This window comes from Heterocephalus glaber, unplaced genomic scaffold, assembly GCF_053883595.1.
Source record: "Heterocephalus glaber isolate CG9 unplaced genomic scaffold, H.glaber_assembly_v1.0 deba00001460, whole genome shotgun sequence".
Taxonomy (NCBI): Eukaryota; Metazoa; Chordata; class Mammalia; order Rodentia; family Bathyergidae; genus Heterocephalus; species Heterocephalus glaber.
Window position 1 is genome coordinate 5,512,360 of NW_028258307.1, and position 21,807 is coordinate 5,534,166.

Consider the following 21,807-nt stretch of genomic DNA (forward strand, 5'->3'; position numbering starts at 1 on the left):
TTGCAAGAGATCCCATTGTTTCCTTATATTCTGGCCTTTATTATGCTCTTTGTTTGTACTTTGCCTTACTCAAATGAGAGATGCTATATGGTATTTAAGCTTGTCTGATTTATTTCACTCAACATATTTTCCAGGTGCATTTATGTTCCTACAAATGTCTCCGGTTTGTCCTTCTTTATAGTCAAGTAGTATTCCATTACATAGATAGCACATTTTCTTTAAACATGTCTCTTGGTGGGTATAGAGGGAGGGTGAGGGGAGAGGGGAGAAGGGGAAGTAAATAGAATAAATACATACCATGTACAGGAGCTAATAGCCTCAATGAATATAAACATTATACCAGTATGTCATAAACATGAGTTAGGATTAATAATATCCACAAGAATAAAATGGGGAACGGGATTCAGAGGAGGAGGGAGGCCATGGGTGGGAAGGGGAAAGGGATTAAAAAAAGAAACAAGCAGGCCAGGGATTTAGCTCAGTGGTTCCGCTGCCTTCCTCGCAAGCGCAAGGACCCAAGTTCGATCCAGTACCAAAAAACAAACAAACAAAAAAGGAAACAAGCTGTGTTATGTGCATGCACCCACTCCCCGTGATGATTGTAGAATTCATGTACTGCAAACAGGTACTAATAAAAATTTTGAAAATAAAAAGCTACTCTAGTTTGCAGTAGGATAGGTTTATAGATTTAAGTTTGATTTCCTTTAAAAATATTTTCGTAGTGGACTTGGGGATTTAGCTCAGTGGTTTCGCCGCCTGCTGCGCAAGCGCAAGGACCCAAGTTTGATCCCCGGTACCAAAAAAAAAAAAAAATTTTCCTAGAGAATCTCAGAAGATCAGGAAAAATGCATCTCAAATAGTTAATGTTTGTGTTACAAAGATCATAAAATCCAAACAGGAAATACTAATTGTCAGTGTTTCTTCTCACTTCAGCTGATCAAAAACCAGTGACTCTTAGTTGGCAAAAGAGCAAGACAATCCATAACAGCCTTTGTGTGTATGTACATGTGTGTGTGCGTGTGTATCCACACAGTGACTGTTTAATCAGGATTGATGTGATCTTGACACAGATGCTATGAACATGCAAGATATAAAGTACAACTCTGAAATAGTTTGATTTCCCATCTACCACTTGGAAGATCTGTGTCACATTATCTCTTTATTTACCTAGTTTCTATTTTATTAACTGGATTGGAGTTTAGGAAGGAACATACCTTGTTTACATTTTTTTTACTTAAAAATGTAAAATCATATGAGCCCTTCGTTTTTCAAATCCAGGAACACCTAGTTGTGAAATACGTCGAATCTTCTGTGAGAAGGGTTGATAGCCAGCATCTTCTCATTTTCACTTAGGTTTGATGTGATACATAATTTACAAGATGCTAGGATTTTGATCATCTAGTCATAACTAACCCTGACTGAAATGCCAAGTGACTTTATAATCCTTCAAAGACCCAGCCTATTGAAGGTGTTATTAATTATACAAGCACAAATAAACAGTGAGAAAATGGCAGAGCTACTGCTTTTAGCCCAAACTGTGAGATTTTATTTTTTTATTTTTTTGGTACCGGAGATTGAACTTGGATCCTTGAGCTTGCGCAGCAGGCCGCGAAACCACTGAGCTAAATCCCTGGCCCCCAAACTATGAGATTTTAAAATAAAAAAATCTTGCTGGGGATTTAGCTCAATGGCACTGTGCCTGCCTCACAAGCTCAAGGTCCAGAGTTCAATCCTGGTGCCAAAAAATAAAAAAATAGAAAATAAATAAAAATTAAAAAATAAATCTCTTTGGATCTTACAAGTCAAAAAGTGCCAAGTTTTAAAGAAGACTGTTTGAAGTTCTAATTAATAACTGCTATTAACAATTAACCTTCCTCTTAGTGTTCTTTGAAATATTAGCCAGTGATAGGATGAGGTCATCTGAATTCTCAAGATACTTAAAATTATTTTCTAGCACATGAAGATAAATGACCTCAGAGTTCTTTTCTTTTCTTCCTTTAAAAATTTTTAATGTTAAAATCAGTTTTCTATTTAGCAGCATTTCAATAAACTTGTTGCTAAATATTTCAGGGATTTTCACTGGCCAGTTTATAGTCTAAGTAGATACAAATCCTTATGTCATTTGGGGAAACAGGTTCTTTCTGACAGTAGTGCATAATTAGTAAATATACAAAGGCCTGAGCACACACTCAAAAGTGTTTTACCAGTGGGTTCATAGTCACAATATTTCGAGGCCACTGTTCTAAAAAATTAGGATGTTTGTTATAGGGTTTTTGTTTTAAAGTACCACAAGAGGGCCGGGGATTTAGCTCAGTGGTTTCGCCGCCTGCTGTGCAAGCACAAGGACCCAAGTTCGATCCCCGGTACCAAAAAATAAAAAAATAAAATAAAATAAAGTGCCACAAGAGTTAGTTATGCTTGCGCTTTTTCATCCCTCCTCCATATGCCTTATAATTCCTATTCTCTTTTAATACCCTGTATGAGTTGGCATTAAGGAAGCAGAAATGGAGATTCTGATACCTAAATGCAGTACATGGATTCTGAGCAAACTGATGTCAGTGCAGACAAAGTTCCTGTCCATCTTGCACACAAAATGCCGTTTAGTTTGTTACTTCAGAATACTCAGTGACAAGCTGTGAAAATCCTAGACCTTCTGTATGCTGCATTCGTTCACCTAACCCCTAGCACCTTCTGTGTGAGTCACCGTGCCAAACGCTGCAGACAGTGGAGTAGGAAACATCTTCATTCCGCACTGGTGTTTAAAGAATATTAACATACGTAAAGGTTAGAAGGAAAACAGTACAACAGGTATCCCTAAATCTTCCGCACAACCCAAGAACTAGAATATTACCAATATCTTAATGTGTTTGTGCACTTATTCCCTACATTTCTCCTGAGGAAGCAATTTTCATGAATTTTATATTTCTCTGGGCTGGGGATTTAGCTCAGTGGTTCCACCGCCTGCCTCACAAGCGCAAGGTCCTCAGTTCGATCCCCGGTACCAAAAAGAAGAAAAGAAAAGAATAAAAACTTTCAGATTTCTCTTTGCTTATTTTTTTCATTTTTAATCACTAGTTTTACCACATATATATGTACTCTTAAACTACATTTTTTGTTTTTTAAATATACTGCATCTAAAATATATGTAGTCTTTTGAGACTTGTTTTTTTCTTTCCATGTACTATTTCCAACATGCCATCTATAATGCTCCACATAGTGATAGTTTATTCATTTTCACTGCCCTGTGTAAGTCCATTATTATATAAGAGCACTACCACAATTTATCTGTTCTCCTGTCAATGAACATTTGGTTGTTTGTCTTCCTTATATCTCACTGTTAAATTAACAGTGCTACCCTGAATATTACTGTACATGTACCCCGGTGTGCGTGGGCAAGCGTTTTCTAGGGCAGTATCCATGCGTCAGAATCACTAGGAAGATGAGAAGACAGACACACTGTTGGCATCCATCGCCACCAGGTCTGGCTGGGTTAGCAGTAGCATTTCTATCCATTCTAGAAGATTCTAACATTGCAGGTATCCAGACCACACCTTTGAGAACCATTGCCTTGTGGGAGGTGTGTGTATAGTTGTAATTATATACAGTATATGTAGTACATACACAGAATTCAAAAATGTATACCCACTTCAGCAGTCTACTGTACTAGTAAGTGTCCGAAAGCTCATGGCCACCGCTTTGAGCACTTCTTGTAATTGTAGAAGGCAAAGGTAACTTGTGTTCTCATGGTGTCTCAATAAATTGAGTATTAAAATATTTATACAAGTTTTTCTTTTCTTGATGTATACATTGTTTTGGTGGACTCTATAGTTGTATATATACAATTATAAGGTATTTATGTAGTTGCAATTGTATGTGTCATGGGTATCTATATACACAAGTATAGATATGTGTACTTGTGGGTATATATGTAATTATAATTATTAGGTATAAGGGTATGTAAATGTTTTGTGTTTACAAAATAATGCCAAATTGTCAAAGTCACTGTGGTCATTTATACTCACATCAGTAATGCGTAAACTGTCCTGTTGATCCATATCCTCACCACTTTACTGTATTGTCTGAATTTTCCATTTTTAATATTTTCCTTCTTGGCTTTAGAATTAGTTATGTCAGGGCCGGGGATTTAGCTCAGTGGTTCTGCCTCCTGCCTTGCAACTGCAAGATCCAGAGTTCTATCCTCGGTACCAAAAAAAAAAAAATTAGTTATATCATCTGTTTTACAAATAAAATCATTTAAATGTTTAAATTGTATACAACTGAGAGTGTAATTGGAGTAAAATGAGTTCTACATTATAGTTATGAACTATCATTGGTGCTTGATTTGGGTAAATCATTGTGCATAAATTCAATAAATTTATTGATTGTATTATATAATGTTATGAGTATGTAAGAAAAGATGTTTTATTAAATATATGTGCAGGCTTTAAATTTTAGACTTCAGTAACATAAGTTACACTTTAAAAATGATGTTTAGCCGGTCCCAGCACCTGGAAGGAAGCTCCCCCACCGCCATCCCAGGCTCCTAGGGCAGAGAAGGTGAGCCACGTGGCCGCCAGAAGCACCCCACCCCCACCCCACCTCCCGGAAATGAGAAGACACATAAACAAGCCTCAAAAACAGATTTCTGGATCACCTACAGCAACCCCAAAGGGAAACAAGATGGAACACTCTGATACTGAACCACCTGGACTCTCTGAACTGGCAACAAAAGAGGATCTGGGAAAAATGAAATCAGAAATAATTACTCAGATAACAGCGAAGAGTTTGCTCATGGTGCAAGACATGATTAATAAATCTAGAGAGGACATGTTAAAAAAAAGAGGATCTGAGGAATATGATGGAATCCCAACATAGGAAACAAATGGAAATCCATAAAACAGATACAAACAGATTTCCGAGAGATTAAAAACTCCATCGAAAGTCTGCACAGCAGAATGGACCAATGTGACAGTAGAATTTCACATATAGAAGATAAGGTTGCAGTTAGTGAGGAGGAAAAGAAAAATTGCTTTAAAATTGTAAGGGAACACGAGAAATCAGTCCAGCAGCTGCTAGACGATGCAAAGAAGAATAACATAAGACTGGAGTTAATGAAGAAAGAGGAGAGAGTGCAGATGACATAAAAAAAACTCTTCACAGAAGTGATGGCAGAAAACTTCCCAAGGAGGGGAAAAGAACTTGATATACAGATAAGTGAGGCATATAGGACTCCAGCTAGCCTTAATCAAAAAAAATCTACACATAGGCATATAATAGTTAGGATTCCAGAAATCCAACAGAAGAAAAAATTCTACAAGCAGTGAGAGAAAAGAAACAAATCACATACAAAGGAAAGCCCATCAGAATCACAGCAGACTTCTCAATGCAAACCCTCAAGGCAAGAAGAGCTTGGAGTGATGTATTTCAAGCCCTAAAGGAAAACAGCCTCCAACCCAGATTGATGTACCTTGCAAAACTATCTTTCAAGATTGGTGGAGGAAAAATAAATAAATAAAAGGGAAAAAAAGGAAAAAATTAAAAAATTTTAAAAAAGATTGATGGAGAAATAAGATACTTTGATGATAAAGAGCACTTCAGGAACTTCATGAATACCAAACCGGCACTCCAAAAAATTTTAGACAGTACCCTAGGAAAAGACAATGAGGATCACAACCCCAGGAAACCCTGCAGAATGAATCCATTGGGAGTGACAAATTAAATGCAAAGGGGGAGAATCCAACAAAAAGAAAAAGTCATGACAAGGCTTTTAAAACTTTTGACTTCATTTCCCTAATGAGTGTATAATTCAATCTTATTATTGTATTGATTAGTATTTTTCTGATTCTAGAGTTGCAGACCATTCCTTGTGCTGTAATGGCTATTTATCATCTTCTTGTGTCTACATTTTAATTGGGTTGTCTATTAATGAGCTCTAAGAATTCTTCATATATTCTGCTCATAGGTTATATGCATTGTAAATATGCTCTGTTTAAGGACTACCTTTCATTTTAATGATGTCATTTAAAGTTCTAAATTTTGATGGAATCTCATTTATCATTTTTTTTCTTTTATACATCATGTTTTTTGTATCCTAGGTAGTTCTTGCCTACCCTGAATTCATAAATATTTTCCCTTATAATTTCTTCTTAAAGTTTTATACTTTTAGACTTTCTTATTTAGGTCCATAGATCTCTTCAAATTATTTTCATGTATGGGAAAAAAAGGTTGAGGTTAATTTTTTATATACGGATACCAAGTGTTCTAGTGGCGTTTGCTGAAAACACTATCTCTTCCTTGGCTCTTGAATCAAGTTTATATTCTATAAAATGCTAATGTTAAATAATCTTTCAAAACTCAGTGGACCATATATGTGTAGTTCTATTTCTAGATTCTCTGTTTTATTCAAATGATCTGTCTTTCCTTACACCAACACTGCCTTGATTACTGTAGCTTTAGAAGAAGTCTTAAAATTGGGTGCTAAATGTCTCCCAACACTGGTTTTGTTTTTGTTTTTGTTTTGGGCTTTGGCTTTTCTGGGTCCTTTGTACTCCTACATAACTTTTAAATTTCAATATCCAGTTCTTCATTTATAGCAAGTATACACAGACCTGAATTTTTATATATACCTTGTGTTTTCTAATCCTGCTAAATTCAAGTACAAGTTCTAGGGGTTCCTAGAGATTTCTTAGTATTTTCTCTGTAGATGATCATTTCATCTACATATAAAGATTTTGCTTCTGCCTTTCCAATCCTATCCTAATTGTGTCATTTTATTGCCAGACTATTTTGGTGGGGACTAGGTTTCAAAGTTTAATGGACAGATAAAGAGTAAGCATATCTGCCCTTGTTCCCCACCTTAAGGAGAAAGCATTGTATCTTCTCCATTCATATAAGGCGTTCTCGCTGGAAGTATGGAGTAGATGTCTTTAATCTGTTGAGAAGTTTCTGTTCTACTTCTAGTCTCCTGATAGCTTTTACCGTGAACAGCTGTAGAATTTAGTCGAATACTTTTTCTCCGACTAGTGACAGGATCATATGGCTTTTTCCTTTCCTCTGTTAAAATGATGACTTTTGGTGGTGGATCTTCCAATGCTGAACCAAAACTGCCATCCCTATAAAAAAAACTACTTTCTACATCCTGCCATATGTGACTTCTAAGAGTTTGTTTTGTTAAACAAATTTCTATCTATGTTCATACTTTTTTCTTCTATTATCTTTATCCAGTTTTAGGATTAGCACAATGTTGATTTCCTAAAATGAGGGGAGAAGTGTTCCTTCTCTTTTCTGCTTTAATTGTTTGATATAATTTATCAGTTAAAATGTTTATGAGCCTGCTGTTGTCATATAGGTAGGTTTTCAAGCTAGGAATATACTTTCTTTAATAGGTGCTATTCAAATTTGATATTTCCTCCAGAGTTAGTTTCATTAATTTGTCTTCTAAGTTACTTCTTAGAAGTTGTCAAATTTATTTCAAAACAGATTTTTGTAATATGCTTTCTATATCCTTTTAAATTCTGTAAAATCTGTGGTAATGTCTCCTAGATCTTAATATTGTAATTTTAAAAATGTATAGCTGATAATTGTGTGACAGGAGGAAAAGGTGTAAAAGAGCAGGGGAATTGGGAGGGGTAGGAGAAGGGAAAAAAGAGAAAGGAAAAAATATGAGAAGAGGAAAAAAATGGAAACAAGGTCTTTGCAAATAGGGAAGGGTGGAGGGGGTGAAGGGAGGGCAAGGGAAGGGGAACAAAAATAAGAACCAAGATACATCGTGTAAAGGTACAAGTTCCCAATGATGAATGTAACTGTATTTTATACCTAAAATGTACCAATAAGGTTTTAAAAAAATGATGTTTAAAGGATAATTAAAAGTAGCCAGTCCTGTTAGGCATGGTATATATACTACCATTTACTATCCCAACTTGTAGATTGCTTTCATTTCATGAGATTTGAAATTTGGAAAGGATTCAGTTTGAATAGTAGTATAATATAGTCATTATAAAGTTTAAAATATATGTGCTTCTTTATTTATTCCATAAAATGCTTCCATTCTTAGTGCCTCATTATTAAAGTAGGTAATCACGGTGACACGGAAACTTCAGGTACACACGAGGGGGTATAACACGCTCAGAGCAAATAACCTTTATAGCCATGATCATTTTATAAATGCTTGGCCTCTCAGGCTCAGTGAGGATACGAAAATAAGCATAGTACAAGCTGAACATCTCTTCTGAAATTTGATTTCAAGTTGAATTTCAGATTTTTAGATTAGGGACGCTCAGCCCTAAGGGTATGCAAATATTCTGAAATCTAAAATAGTTTGAAATAACTTCTGGTCCCAGGCATTTTGGATAAAGGATAATCAGCCTGTGTATAGCAATACGCACTTTGCTAAGCTTTTAGGCATTAACTCATTTTGTCCTCTTCCAGTTAACCCTCTAATGTAGGTTTTATTGTTTGCTTCATTACTAGTTAAACCAACATATTGGGCATGGTGGCCCATGCCTGTAATTGCCTATAATCCCAGCACCTGGGAAGCTGAGGCAGGAGGATCGTCACAAGTTTGAGGCCAGCCTCCCAGCTACACAGTGAGTTCAAGGCTGGTCTGAACTACATGGTGAGACACTGTCTCAAAAAAAAGCAACACAAGTGGGAAAAGTTGTCCCAAGTTGATAGCCAGAATATGTCAGAATCTACATTCAAGCACAGGTCTATCTTGTATTAGAACTAGAACACCTGTATTTTAAGATTGGAGTTTGGTTTTGGTCAACAGGAATTTCTTTTCTTTTTTCGGATTTCTTCAATAGTAAATGTATGAGTCATAAAAGAAAAAGGGTCACTGTTAAGAACCCTTGAAATTTCTGTTCTGATACTCTGATTTTTCAGTCCTGTTTATTGTTTGATGGTTGATAATTTATGGGTGGTAAAATTCATTGTGTAAGTTGTTCAAATTAATCTGGTGTGTTTCCAGGTGGTTGCTGTATATGGGACTTTATCTGATTTGCTCTCTGTGGCCAGCAGTAAACTCGGGATAAAAGCCACCAGTGTGTACAACGGGAAGGGCGGACTGATTGATGACATCGCTCTGATCAGGTAACCATCGGTCTCCCTGAGCGACCTGTGCCTCGGCTTCTCAGGCTGGGCTGTTTCCCTGGAGCAGTGGTTTCATTGCTGTTAAGACCAGAGGGTTTTGGCAAGTGATTAGGTATAGTTAGCTCTTGTGAATTTCAGTCATTTGGACTTGAGTTATATTGACTGGATAGAGAACCCTTACTATATTTCATACATTGACAGTCTTCCTGCATAGTTCATGTGTAACTATCAGGAATTTTTTTTATGGTCCTTGAGATAATCCAGGAAGATGAGCAGTTTTGTTATTTGGGTGTTTTTGGTACTGGGGATTGAACTCGGGACCTTGTGCTTGCAAGGCAGGCACCGGAACCACTGAGCTAAATCCCCAGCCCAAGATAAGCAGTTTGTAATGTTAAAAATCCAACTGATCTCTTTTATATGTATCTGCTCGTTATTAAATCCTTTCCTAAGAGTGCTTTGAGTTTTATAAACATCACAGAGACCTTATTTTGCAAAAACTTATTAAATAAGATAGAATCCTGAGAGAGACAGTGCTGGAGATCCAGCATGTAGTACATTTTTGGGTCTGTGTTTTGTTCAATATCCAAGGAAGATGATCTCTTCAAAGCAAGTTCTCACTCCTTTCTCAGAGTCAGAGAATTTTAGAGCACGAAGAGATGTGACAACAACCACAAACAGTAAAGGGAACGCAAGTTAAGTGCTGACCATGCAGTGTGTTGTAATTGCCCTGCCTGAGTTCTCTCATTTGGCCGACAAAGCGTGGGTTTTTAAATTGATAGTGTGAAGATGATGATGCTCTAAATTACAGTTGTGTATAAAATGTAATCTCTGAACCCAGGTCAGAATGACCTTTCAGTGTAATGTGCTGCCCTCAAACTTAATTACTGCTACAGCCTTCATTTTACCAACAGGAAACTAACCGTCTAAGAAGTTAAGTGATTTACCTAGGTCCTAGAGTTTAGTAATTGATTTTTGTTAATGAGATAATTTTTTTCCAATACCAGGGATCGAACTCAGGACCTTGAGCTTGCCCGGCAGGCACAGCTCCACAGAGCTAATGAAAACAAACTTTCAGCCTATTCTAAGAAAGTTGCCTGGCATCGTGTGCAGGAAATATAAACTGCATTTTAAATCCAAATAAGAGAATTTTAGTTTTTAAATTTCTGTCTTACAACTTATCTGTTTCTGTGAATAGTTAACATTGAATGATCTACATCACTAATTTTCTAACACAAAATCTGCTTTTAAGAAAAACTCAGTGTGTACCAGTGGTGTCCTGTAGGACATAACTGAAGGCTTCAGAGCTATACAAGATGTACCTGTTCAGTGGTTTCTTGTCTACAGTCTGATCATTCACTTACCCTAATCGTGGGGTGGCCTGGGCTGGGGAGGAAGATGTACACATAACATCTGATTCTCCAGAACTGTATGTTAACATGCAGTCATTTACATTTGAGTCTTAAGTGTGAATGTAGTGAGTATGTAGAGCAGAGTTAGTACAAATTGTATTTTTTTTGGATATAATATGAAAATTTCACATATAGCAGCTAATGACTTAGGAAAGAGCTCCAATAATTTGTCTGTGGTTGAAGAATTAAAGTAAAGTTAAAAGAAAGAAGTTGGCTATGACTTTAATCATATTTTGAGTAGAATAGTACATTAGTCAGTTAATAAGCCAAGCTGGACATGGTGGTGCAAACCTGTAATCAAGCACCAGGGAGGCTGAGGCAGGAGGATTGATGCAAGCTTGAGGCCAGCCTTGGCTACATAGTGAGTTGAAGGGCTGCCTGGACTGCATAGCAAGATCCTATCTCTAAAAGTAGGGAAAAGAAAACAAAAAGAAGTCAAATTCACATAATTTGCATAGTGTTTTTTTTTTTCCATTTCAAAAATACTCTTATGCACAGGACCCTTGCATCTTTATGTATAGAGGACATTTGAATTTAAACCCGGGGACAGTAGTAGGTCAGGGGGTTAAACAAAGTGCTGAAAATTAAACTTCTTTGTACGCAGATTGACAGCAAAACCCATTTTCTAAATAATGCTAAGTAATAGTTCCTATAATCAACAGATAATTAATGTGATTTCTAAGTTTTGATGGTGACTTTTTAAAATTTTGGTTTCCCCAGGGATGATGATGTTTTGTTTGTGTGTGAAGGAGAGCCATTTATTGGTAAGTGTCTTTCTTAAAGGCCAATTTTGTTTACCAAAATTAAAAAAGGTAAAATGGTAAATACTTTACATGGAGTTATATAGCTTAACATTAAAAGGATCTCATGGGTATACTCAAAACTTGTACACTTTTTGATTCTACATTGGGTGAGTGTGTTAAAGTACATTTATAATTTGAATTATATGGTGGTATACTAGTATGAATACCTTCTCTTTACAAGCCTTTGAGATGCTCTTAATTTGTTCATCTTTATTAGCTTTGACATGATGGAGTGATTTTGACTTTAGAAGTTACAACTATTCTAATTTTTCTCTTTGGTAGTAATTCAGAATTTCTTTTAGAGTTATGTTACTCATTTGTAAGATAAGTAGTTTGACAGTCCTTCACTGCTAGGCAAAGCAAATTAATCAAAAAATGTCTTGGCAAATGCCATACATGGGAATACATGGGTGTCCTGCCCTTAGATTTGGAAGAAATTGTGTATCATTAAGAATATCTCAAAAGAAAAACCCTAAAGCTTATGTAAGCAAGTACTCTTTAATGAGCTTTTTTTTTTTTTTTCGGTACTGGGAATTGAACTCGGGCCCTTGCACTTGCCTGGCAGGCAGTGGAACCACTGAGCTGAATCCCCAGCCCCTAATGAGCATATTTATTTTATTTTAAGTTCCATACGGTCACACCTGAATGTATGTTTAAACATTTGTAGCAATAATTCTCAGGATCTTTGCTCAGGCTGTCGCCAGCTTACAAGTAAGCTCATGTTCTTCTCTGTCTCTCCTTAGAACCTGGAGCAAATCTTCCTCATTGTCTTTTATCCACCTGCCTAAGCATGGTTGGCAGACAGTGGCTACTTATTGGTTCATTGCATACAAACAGCGGTTTATTAAACAGAAGTCAGGATGGGATGGTAGCCCGGTAATAGAGTGTGTGGTTAGCGTGCATGAGGCCCTGGCTTTGGTTTCCAGCGCCAAAAATAAAATAAAAAGTATTAGAATTTGTTTTGTGTGTTGCTCAAAACTCTTAGATTTAGACACATTTCGTGTGTTTCCATTGTCTGCATTCACTGATGCTCACATGGTCTTACATGGCTGGGGAAACCTTTCTAACATAGCTCCATCTGTCTTTTACAGTTTCTTTCCCTTCTGGAGTACCAGGATGTTCATCTTACCTTTCTTGTCACAGACCTGAATCAACATTTTTTTCGAGAGTTGATTATTGTGATTTCAAGATACAAGCTGAGCACTAGGGCAGCTTTGGCCACAGGGTTCATAATTGCTGTTGGGCCTTTTTGATGGCAACAATGAGAAGTATACAGGTAGCTAGAGAGAAGATTTACGTACAGTGTTACGTAATGTGGGCTATAAAGTTTATGTCCTGTAATATAATATATAAATAGATAAAATGGGTTCATAGTGCTTCCAGTTGATGGTCAGGATCATAGAGGTTTTTTTAACTTCTCTCTTATATCTGTATATCCTTTATTCTATAGCAGTAATTCTGATTTTTAGCCGTATAACCAGTGATAGAATTGTAATGTCTCATTATTTACTTCATTCCAAACAAATAACAATCCCAGTACTTTTAGTACCAGTATGCTTACTGAAAATAGTTATGCGTTTCTTGCATATTGTCATCCTTTCTACTTCTTTCTTTTTTTCTGGCAGTACTGTGGATTGAATTCAGGGCCTTTGCACTAGACTTTCAAGCCCCTTCTTTTCTTTTGGAGGCAAGGTCTTTGCTGCCTGAACTGCAGCCCTCCTGCCTCAGCCTCATACCGCCACAGCTGGCTCCTCTCTCCACTCACTGAGAATGATTGTGTTTCCGCATTGTTAGAACATGTATTTACTTACAGTATGACTGTGCTCTCTCCCTGAGGGCCCTCATTTAGCTTCACTTTTTCAGGCATGTTTAATGCTCGCCTCCACTCTAATAGATTCTGCCCAGAGAGTCTGTGAGAACAGTGTTCTCTGACATCTTGCTCCTTGTAAGTTTTGGCTTCTACACTTGAAAGTCAGATGTAGAATCATGTCCGTGCTTATCAAATTATAGACTTTAAATATGTGTGTTTTATGTCGCTTATATCCCAGGGAACCTATGGAAAAAGGCTTGGTTCACATTTTCTTTATTTGAAGACTTAAATACTGTATATTCCACTTTATTCTGGCAGAAAGTGTTGCCATCAAAAACTCTGATCTCTTATGTGATTATTTCTCTTAGATCCTTGAAAGGATTTTTCTTTTCTTTCTTTTTTTGGGCGGGGGGGCAGGTACCAGAGATCGAACTCGGGACCTTGCGCTTGTGAGGCAGGTGCCGGAACCACTGAGCTAAATCCCCGGCCTGATTTTTCTTTTTTTGATGCACAGTATTTTAGTAGAATATTTCTTGGTGTTCTGGGTTGGTTTCTTCGGGTATGTGATGGGTCCTTTTTAATGCATGGTTGTAAATATTTATATTTCTTAATTTCAAGTATATTTTCTTTAACTTTAAATTACCTATTTTGTCATCTTGCTTTGATTTTCTTTAAGGATTCCTGTCATAAGTTAAATCTTCTACATTTGTTTTTTATATTTGAAAGGATTTTATAAATCCTTTTCATCTCTTTATATGTTTGATTTGTAAAGCTTTTTCTTTTTCACCTTTTATTTCCCTGAGAACATTGAATTTAGTCGTTCTTATCTTTCTCCTAGTTTAATCTTCATTTTTAAAATAGTTTTTTCTTTTATTTCTATTTTTCTCCTAACTTCCTCACCTCATTTCTGAATTTTACAATTCTAGTTTCTCTTATTCTTTATATTTATTTACTACTTTTAGCATGCTTTGGAACATTATAGTTTTTATCTATTTAGTGAACATTTCTTTTTTATTGTCTGTAGGGATATGTTTCCTGCTCTTTCCTATGTATTTAATATTTATATATGGATTTGATCTCTATCACTTCCTGTTACTCATTTTAACATGAAATTAAGTTTTACTTAATTTGAGAAGGGATAACTGACTTAGGAAAGTTTTTTTTTTAATTTTATGACCCTAGAATTCCTTTTCTGTTTTGTAAAGTATTAAAAATACAGGATTATTTTCTGATATAATTCAGGTCTATTAAACTTCTTACCTTTTTTGGACTCCTTTTTGTCTCTGTTGTCATTGTTTTGTTCTGCTTGGAACCCTTCCCCAGTGTCTTATCATGATGTGGAGCTTTGCACTTAGAAAGGAGTTTTGGCTGGTTGGTTTTCAGAGATAATTTCCACCCCTTTGAGATACTAGTGCAAGCTCCTGTGTCACCCATTTTGGGGATGAACATGCCCATGCCCCTCCTACTTTCAGCTGGCTGTGTCGGGTTTGTCCAGCTATGAAACAGCACCTCTGCATAGCTTGAAATTCTTGGGTCCATCGCACACCCTGTTGCTTCTCTGCTTTTCTTCATCGAGGTTGGGGACATGCTGCTCCTCCAGCTGCAGGTGTCTTTGGGACAACCTTATCACCTAGTTTTGTTGTAGATGCTGCCTGTGGGTTGGGGTTTTGCTGTCCTAGTAATTCTTTTATGTGTGCTTTTAGGGTAGATTTAGTTTCACATGGTCTCCCCCAAATCCCCCATTTAATATCTGTATTTTCTGGTTGTCATCTCTAGATCCTCAGACAGATTCTAAACCACCTGAAGGATTGTTGGGATCCCACACAGACTGGCTAACATTAAATGTTGGAGGGCGGTACTTTACAACTACACGGTAGGTGTGTGTGTGTGTGTGTGTGTGTGTGTGTATGTGTGTGTGCGCGCTAAGAGAGAATGAAAGGCGCTATATGTACCATTTATTCTTTCCTGTAATTTGCTGAATCCTTACAAGGTAATCAAATGGCTGCGTAAATATACAATATGATATGAAAACATTTTTTGGAAAGTTTTTTAAAGAAAAAAATAGAACCTAATTGCCATGCCATTCCAAAGAAGGCATAAAAAGCATGAATTCAGTGTTTTAGAACGTGCCTTTTGATATCAATAATATACTTGAAATGCAAGTAAAAATAACAATATTGAATTTTGTAGAGATTACAGCTACTTATTACAGGGAGAAAAATAAGTTTAGATGATAAACAATATTGTGATATAATATCTGCCTAGAAGGATATTAGTATTTAAATAAAGATAAAACTGTGTAAATCAAAGGAAGTGCCAGATAAGGGATTTTGATAAATAGCAACTTATTGGACGTTTTTGTTTCCCAGCATTACTCCTACCAGGTTATAGTATGCATCTTTTTGAAAGAACAGCTGAAATCAAGTATACACTTGACTTAAATATGTTTGTTTATAAAGACACATGGAGAAATCAATTTTTTTCCCTGAATTCTTAGGAGCACTTTAGTGAATAAAGAACCCGACAGTATGCTGGCCCACATGTTCAAGGACAAAGGTGAGTATAAGGCACTGTTTTTACCATTCGTGTGATCTATTGCTATGTGTGTGGACTCTGTTGCTCCTGAATGTACTTTTTAGTAGTATCAGTAATTTTCACATTGGTAAAAACTTGCTGGCATATTATACAATTTTCTTTCATTAATTCTAACTATTATGGTTTATGGGGGGCTTTCTTCATTGTGATGGTGACACAGGTGTCTGGGGAAATAAACAAGATCATAGAGGAGCTTTCTTAATTGACCGAAGTCCTGAGTACTTTGAACCCATTTTGAACTACTTGCGTCATGGACAGCTCATTGTAAATGATGGCATTAACTTATTGGGTGAGTTTTCAATGATTCCTCACATTTTTGTAAGTTTAGGATTTCTTATTTTGTTTTTTATGTGTAATATATATTTTCACAGAGCAAAGATACCTTTTCCACTTTTTAAACTAGGTTTTCACACATGTATGAGTATATATAGGTATAGAAATAGATCTCAGGTATCATTTTGGGTCTGTAGTCTTAGTATGTATTAGAAGGAAAGAAATTATAAAGATCAGAGAAGAGATCCCAGGCTCCTAAGGCAGAGAAGCTCAGCCAGTCCCAGCACCCGGAAGGAAGCTCCCCCGCCGCCATCCCAAGCTCCTAGGGCAGAGAAGGTGAGCCACGTGGGTGACAGAAGCACCCCCCCTCCGACCCCCGTGGAAATGAGAAGACTTAAGCCTCAAAAACAGACTTCCGGTCACCTACAGCAACTCCAAAGGGAAACGAGATGGAACAATCTGATACTCAACCACCTGGAATCTCTGAACTGGCAACAAAGGAGGATCTGGGAAAAATGAAATCAGAAATAATTACTCAGATAACAACAAAGATTTTGCTCATGGTGCAAGACATGATTAATCTAGAGAGGACACAGATAAAAAAATAGAGGATCTGAGGAACGTGATGGAATCCCAACATAGGAAACAAATGGAAATCCATAAAACAGATACAGATTTCCGAGAGATTAAAAACTCCATCGAAAGTCTGCACAGCAGAATGAACCAATGTGAGGATAGAATTTCACATATAGAAGATAAGATTGCAATTAGTGAGGAGGAAAAGAAAAATTGCTTTAAAATTGTAAGGGAACACGAGAAATCAGTCCAGCAGCTGCTAGACAATGCAAAGAAGAATAACAAGACTGATTGGAGTTAATGAAGAAAGAGGAGAGAGTGCAGATGACATAAAAAAACTCTTCACAAAAGTGATGGCAGAAAACTTCCCAAGGAGGGGAAAAGAACTTGATATACAGATAAGTGAGGCATATAGGACACCAGCTAGCCTTAATCAAAAAAATCTCCACATAGGCATATAATAGTTAGGATTCCAGAAATCCAACAGAAGAAAAAATTCTACAAGCAGTGAGAGAAAAGAAACAAATCACATACAAAGGAAAGCCCATCAGAATCACAGCAGACTTCTCAACGCAAACCCTCAAGGCAAGAAGAGCTTGGAGTGATGTATTTCAAGCCCTAAAGGAAAACAGCCTCCAACCCAGATTGATGTACCTTGCAAAACTGTCTTTCAAGATTGATGGAGAAAAAATAAATAAATAAAAGGGAAAAAAAGGAAAAAATTTAAAAAAAATTTTAAAAAAGATTGATGGAGAAATAAGATACTTTGATGATAAAGAGCACCTCAGGAACTTCATGAATACCAAACCGGCACTCCAAAAAATTTTAGACAGTACCCTAGGAAAAGACAATGAGGATCACAACCCCAGGAAACCCTGCAGAATGAATCCATTGGGAGTGACAAATTAAATGCAAAGGGGGAGAATCCAACAAAAAGAAAAAGTCATGACAAGGCTTTTTAAAACTTTTGACTTCATCTCCCTAATGAGTGTATAATTCAATCTTATTATTGTACTGATTAGTATTTTTCTGATTCTAGAGTTGCAGACCATTCCTTGTGCTGTAGTGGCTATTTATCATCTTCTTGTGTCTATATTTTAATTGGGTTGTCTATTAATGAGCTCTAAGAATTCTTTATATATTCTGCTCATAGGTTATATGCATTGTAAATATGGTCTGTTTAAGGACTACTTTTCATTTTAATGATATCATTTAAAGTTCTAAATTTTGATGGAATCTCATTTATCAATTTTTTTCTTTTATACATCATGTTTTTTGTATCCTAGGTAGTTCTTGCCTACCCTGAATTCATAAATATTTTCCCTTATAATTTCTTCTTAAAGTTTTATACTTTTAGACTTTCTTTTTTAGGTTCATAGATCCCTTCAAGTTATATTCATGTATGGAAAAAAAGGGTTGAGGTTAATTTTTTATATATGGATACCAGGTGTTCTAGTGGCGTTTGCTGAAAACACCATCTCTTCCTCAGCTCTTGAATTGAGTTTATAGTCTATAAAATGCTAATGTTAAATAATCTTTCAAAACTCAGTGGACCATATATGTGTAGTTCTATTTCTAGATTCTCTGTTTTATTCCATTGATCTGTCTTTCCTTACACCAACACTGCCTTGATAACTGTAGCTTTAGAAGAAGTCTTAAAATTAGGTACTAAACGTCTTCCAACACTGTTTGTTTTTGTTTTTGTTTTTAACTTTTCTAGGTCCTTTGTACTCCTACATAACTTTTAAATTTCAATATCCAATTCTTCATTTATAGCAAGTATACACAGACCTGAATTTTTATATATACCTTGTGTTTTCTAATCCTGCTAAATTCAAGTACAAGTTCTAGGGGCTTCTAGAGATTTCTTAGTATTTTCTCTGTAGATGATCATTTCATCTACATATAAAGATTTTGCTTCTGCCATGCCAATCCTATCCTAGTTGTGTCATTTTATTGCCAGACTATTTTGGTGGGGACTAGGTTTCAAAGTTTAATGGACAGATAAAGAGTAAGCATATCTGCCCTTGTTCCCCACCTTAAGGAGAAAGCATTGTATCTTCTCCATTTATGTAAGGCGTTCTCGCTGGAATTATGGAGTAGATGTCTTTAATCTGTTGAGAAGTTTCTGTTCTACTTCTAGTCTTCTGATAGCTTTTACCATGAACAGCTGTAGAATTTAGTCGAATACTTTTTCTCCGACTAGTGACAGGATCATATGGCTTTTTCCTTTCCTCTGTTAAAAGGATGACTTTTGGTGGTGGATCTTCCAATGCTGAACCAACACTGCCATCCCTATAACAAAACCACTTTCTACATCCTGCCAGATCTGACTTCTAATAGTTTGTTTTGTTAAACAAATTTTTATCTATGTTCATACTTTTTTCTTCTATTATCTTTATCCAGTTTTAGGATTAGCACAAGGTTGAGTTCCTAAAATGAGGGGAGAAGTGTTCCTTCTCTTTTCTGCTTTAATTGTTTGATATAATTTATCAGTTAAAATGTTTATGAGCCTGCTGTTGTCATATAGGTAGGTTTTCAAGCTAGGAATATACTTTCTTTAATAGGTGCTATTCAAATTTGATATTTCCTCCAGAGTTAGTTTCATTAATTTGTCTTCTAAGTTACTTCTTAGAAGTTGTCAAATTTATTTCAAAACAGATTTTTGTAATATGCTTTCTATATCCTTTTAAATTCTGTAAAATCTGTGGTAATGTCTCCTAGATCTTATAATTTAAAAAATGTATAACTGATACTGTGTAACAGGAAGAAAAGGTCTAAAAGAGCAGGGGAATTGGGAGGGGTAGGGGAAGGGAAAAAAGGTAAAGGAAAAAAATGGAAACAAGGTCTTTGCAAATAGGGAATGGTAGAGGGGGTAAAGGGAGGGCAACAGAAGGGGAAAAAAAATAAGAACCAAGATACTCATGTAATGTGCAAGATCCCAGTGATGAATGTAACTCTATTTTATACCTATAATGTACCAATAAAGTTAATGGGGAAAAAAAAATATGCCTATGCTTGGTTATCAGTTCTGTGGGTGAACAGGACACTCCTCCAATGTGGGACATTTTGGTATTTCTTAGATTTTACTGTTATCTTATTCTTAAGAACCTTATTGCGAAATACTTTATATAGAATTAAGTTTACGCATTTTAGCTGCACAGCTTGGTAAATGTGAGAAATATATGATGCTTCCAATCACCAGCACATCACATTCAAAATGTGTTTTCACTGCAAAAATTCTCCTTTTGCCTCTTTATAGGGATTACTGCCCTCCATTCTGCTCCCCTGTAACTGCCTGCTTTCTGTTGCTATACATTGCTCTTGCTATAATATTACACAAATGGACTCTTTTGTGACTGGCTCTGCCACTTGGCCTGTTATTGTGATTCAAGCTGTATTTCTTTCCTTTTATTATGGGGCGTCATTCCATGCACAGAGACACCACACATGTTCACTCCCTAGCTTACGCACATCTCAGTCAGTGACTTCTGTGTTTCTATTTATTTATTTATTTAAATTCCGTTGGTACATTTTAGGTATACAATATAATGACATTCATCGTTAGAAATTTGCACCTTTACGTAATCTCTCTTGGTTCTTATTTTTTTCCCCATTCCTCTGCCCTCCCTGTCATGTAAAAGTTCTTTTTAAAAGTTTAAATATGGGCCGGGGATTTAGCTCAGCGGTTTCGCTGCCTGCTGTGCAAGCACAAGGACCAGAGTTCAATCCCCGGTACAAAAAAAAAAAAAAAAGTTTAAATATGAAGTTATCTCAAGTATTAAAAAATAGATACAGTCATAGCCATAGAGTTATGGCTTCACAAAGTATGCATATATAGTTATATAAAGCCCAGGGGCTGGGAATATAGTACAGTGGTAGAGGGCTTGCCTCATATGCAAGCCCCAGGTTTCATCCCCAGTGATGCATAAAGTATGCTATGATGTTTGCAAACATGAATAAAATACCTACTCTGATCAAAAAAAAAAAAAAAAGATCAGAGAAGAAAGTAATAAAATTGATCCCCTCCCTCCTGTCTTCCTATCCCAGACCCATTTCTAGCCTTTCAAAGAAAGTAATAAAATTGATCCCCTCCCTCCTGTCTTCCTATCCCAGACCCATTTCTAGCCTTTCAAAGAACCAGTTCTTTAGTGGGGTGTTTTTTTGTTTGTTTTTTTTGGTACTGGGGATTGAACTCGGGACCTTGTGCTTGTGAGGCAGGCGCCGGAACCACTGAGCTAAATCCCTGGCCCCCAAAGAACCAATTCTGATTCATTGGTCCTTTGTATTTTGTGTGTGTATGTATCTCTATTTCATTAATTTCTACTCTGATCTTTATAATTTCTTTGCTTTTACTAGTTTCAGATTTGGATGGTTCATGTTTTCCTAGGACCTTATCACAAGATACTTTAAAGAATGTTGCACATTCTCCACCCAAACTCTTCATGTAGCTTCCAGGTTGTCCCCCAAAGCTAAATAGTTTAAAATAACCTACACTAATTTCTCTGAGACTGAAAAAGTAGAAAGTAGCAGAGTTGGGTTTCAAATCCAGGCCCTACTGGTGCTAATAGAAAATACACTAAAACTTCATTTTCTCAGTGGTCCATATATGTTTTTTAATTTATAAACCTTTTCTGGAAGTTTTTAAGGTTAATTCTACACCTAGAATTAGAAAAGCACTAAACCACATTGCCCAAGAAGTTCTGATTTCCCCAGCAGATCTCGGCAACCTGAAAGCGAGGCCCGTTAGAACTCTTCCTGGTGAGTTTCCACCTAGGGCCACTCCCTTGAAGTGGCTGCCTTGCTGGAGGAATCCCGGAGGGAGCCACTCTAGCGTGGACAGAGTGGCCCTGAGCAGCATGCTGGCCATCGATAACCTTTGTGTTGTAGTCGGATTATTGCAGATGGGATTTGGTTTTCAAAGAAAAGTTCATTTTCCTCTTCCCAAATGACTGCTTACGGTTTTCTTATTAGTTCAGAACTGTTTGAAGGAAGGAACGATGTCTCAGTCTTGGTAATTCCTGAATCCTTAGTAGTTTTTTAAAACCGTTCAACTGAATGATGGTGGCTTCTAGATTTATTCCCGTACTCTGACCATGAGAGGCAGTAAGCATGCCAGGTCACCAGGCAATAGGTGAAATGACTCTTATCATTTAGAGATCATCCTTAAAAACTTATTTTCCTATAAGAAAAATTTCTGAATTACCTTTTGACTTGTTAGGAAGCTGACATCAACTTTTATTCATTTCTA

General features: G+C 36.4%; 1 protein-coding gene across 14 annotated transcripts in view; it reads left to right on the top strand.

The window, feature by feature from the left end:
* Nucleotides 1-21,807, top strand: part of Kctd9 (potassium channel tetramerization domain containing 9) — a 34,161-nt gene that overhangs the window by 1,555 nt on the left and 10,799 nt on the right. For 3 of the 14 annotated variants that reach the window (XM_021261301.2, XM_004848361.4, XM_087216796.1), the window contains exons 2-6: nt 8,969-9,090; nt 11,220-11,263; nt 14,889-14,985; nt 15,610-15,668; nt 15,868-15,996. In XM_021261301.2, coding sequence (XP_021116960.1) covers nt 15,641-15,668; nt 15,868-15,996 — 157 coding nt within the window. In that variant the 5' untranslated portion in view covers nt 8,969-9,090; nt 11,220-11,263; nt 14,889-14,985; nt 15,610-15,640. Of the gene's footprint in view, nt 1-8,469; nt 8,615-8,968; nt 9,091-11,219; nt 11,264-12,045; nt 12,179-12,223; nt 12,579-14,888; nt 14,986-15,481; nt 15,669-15,867; nt 15,997-21,807 lie in introns of those variants that run through there. The other 11 variants (XM_013073463.3, XM_087216802.1, XM_087216797.1 and 8 more) reach the window with 9 other exon arrangements.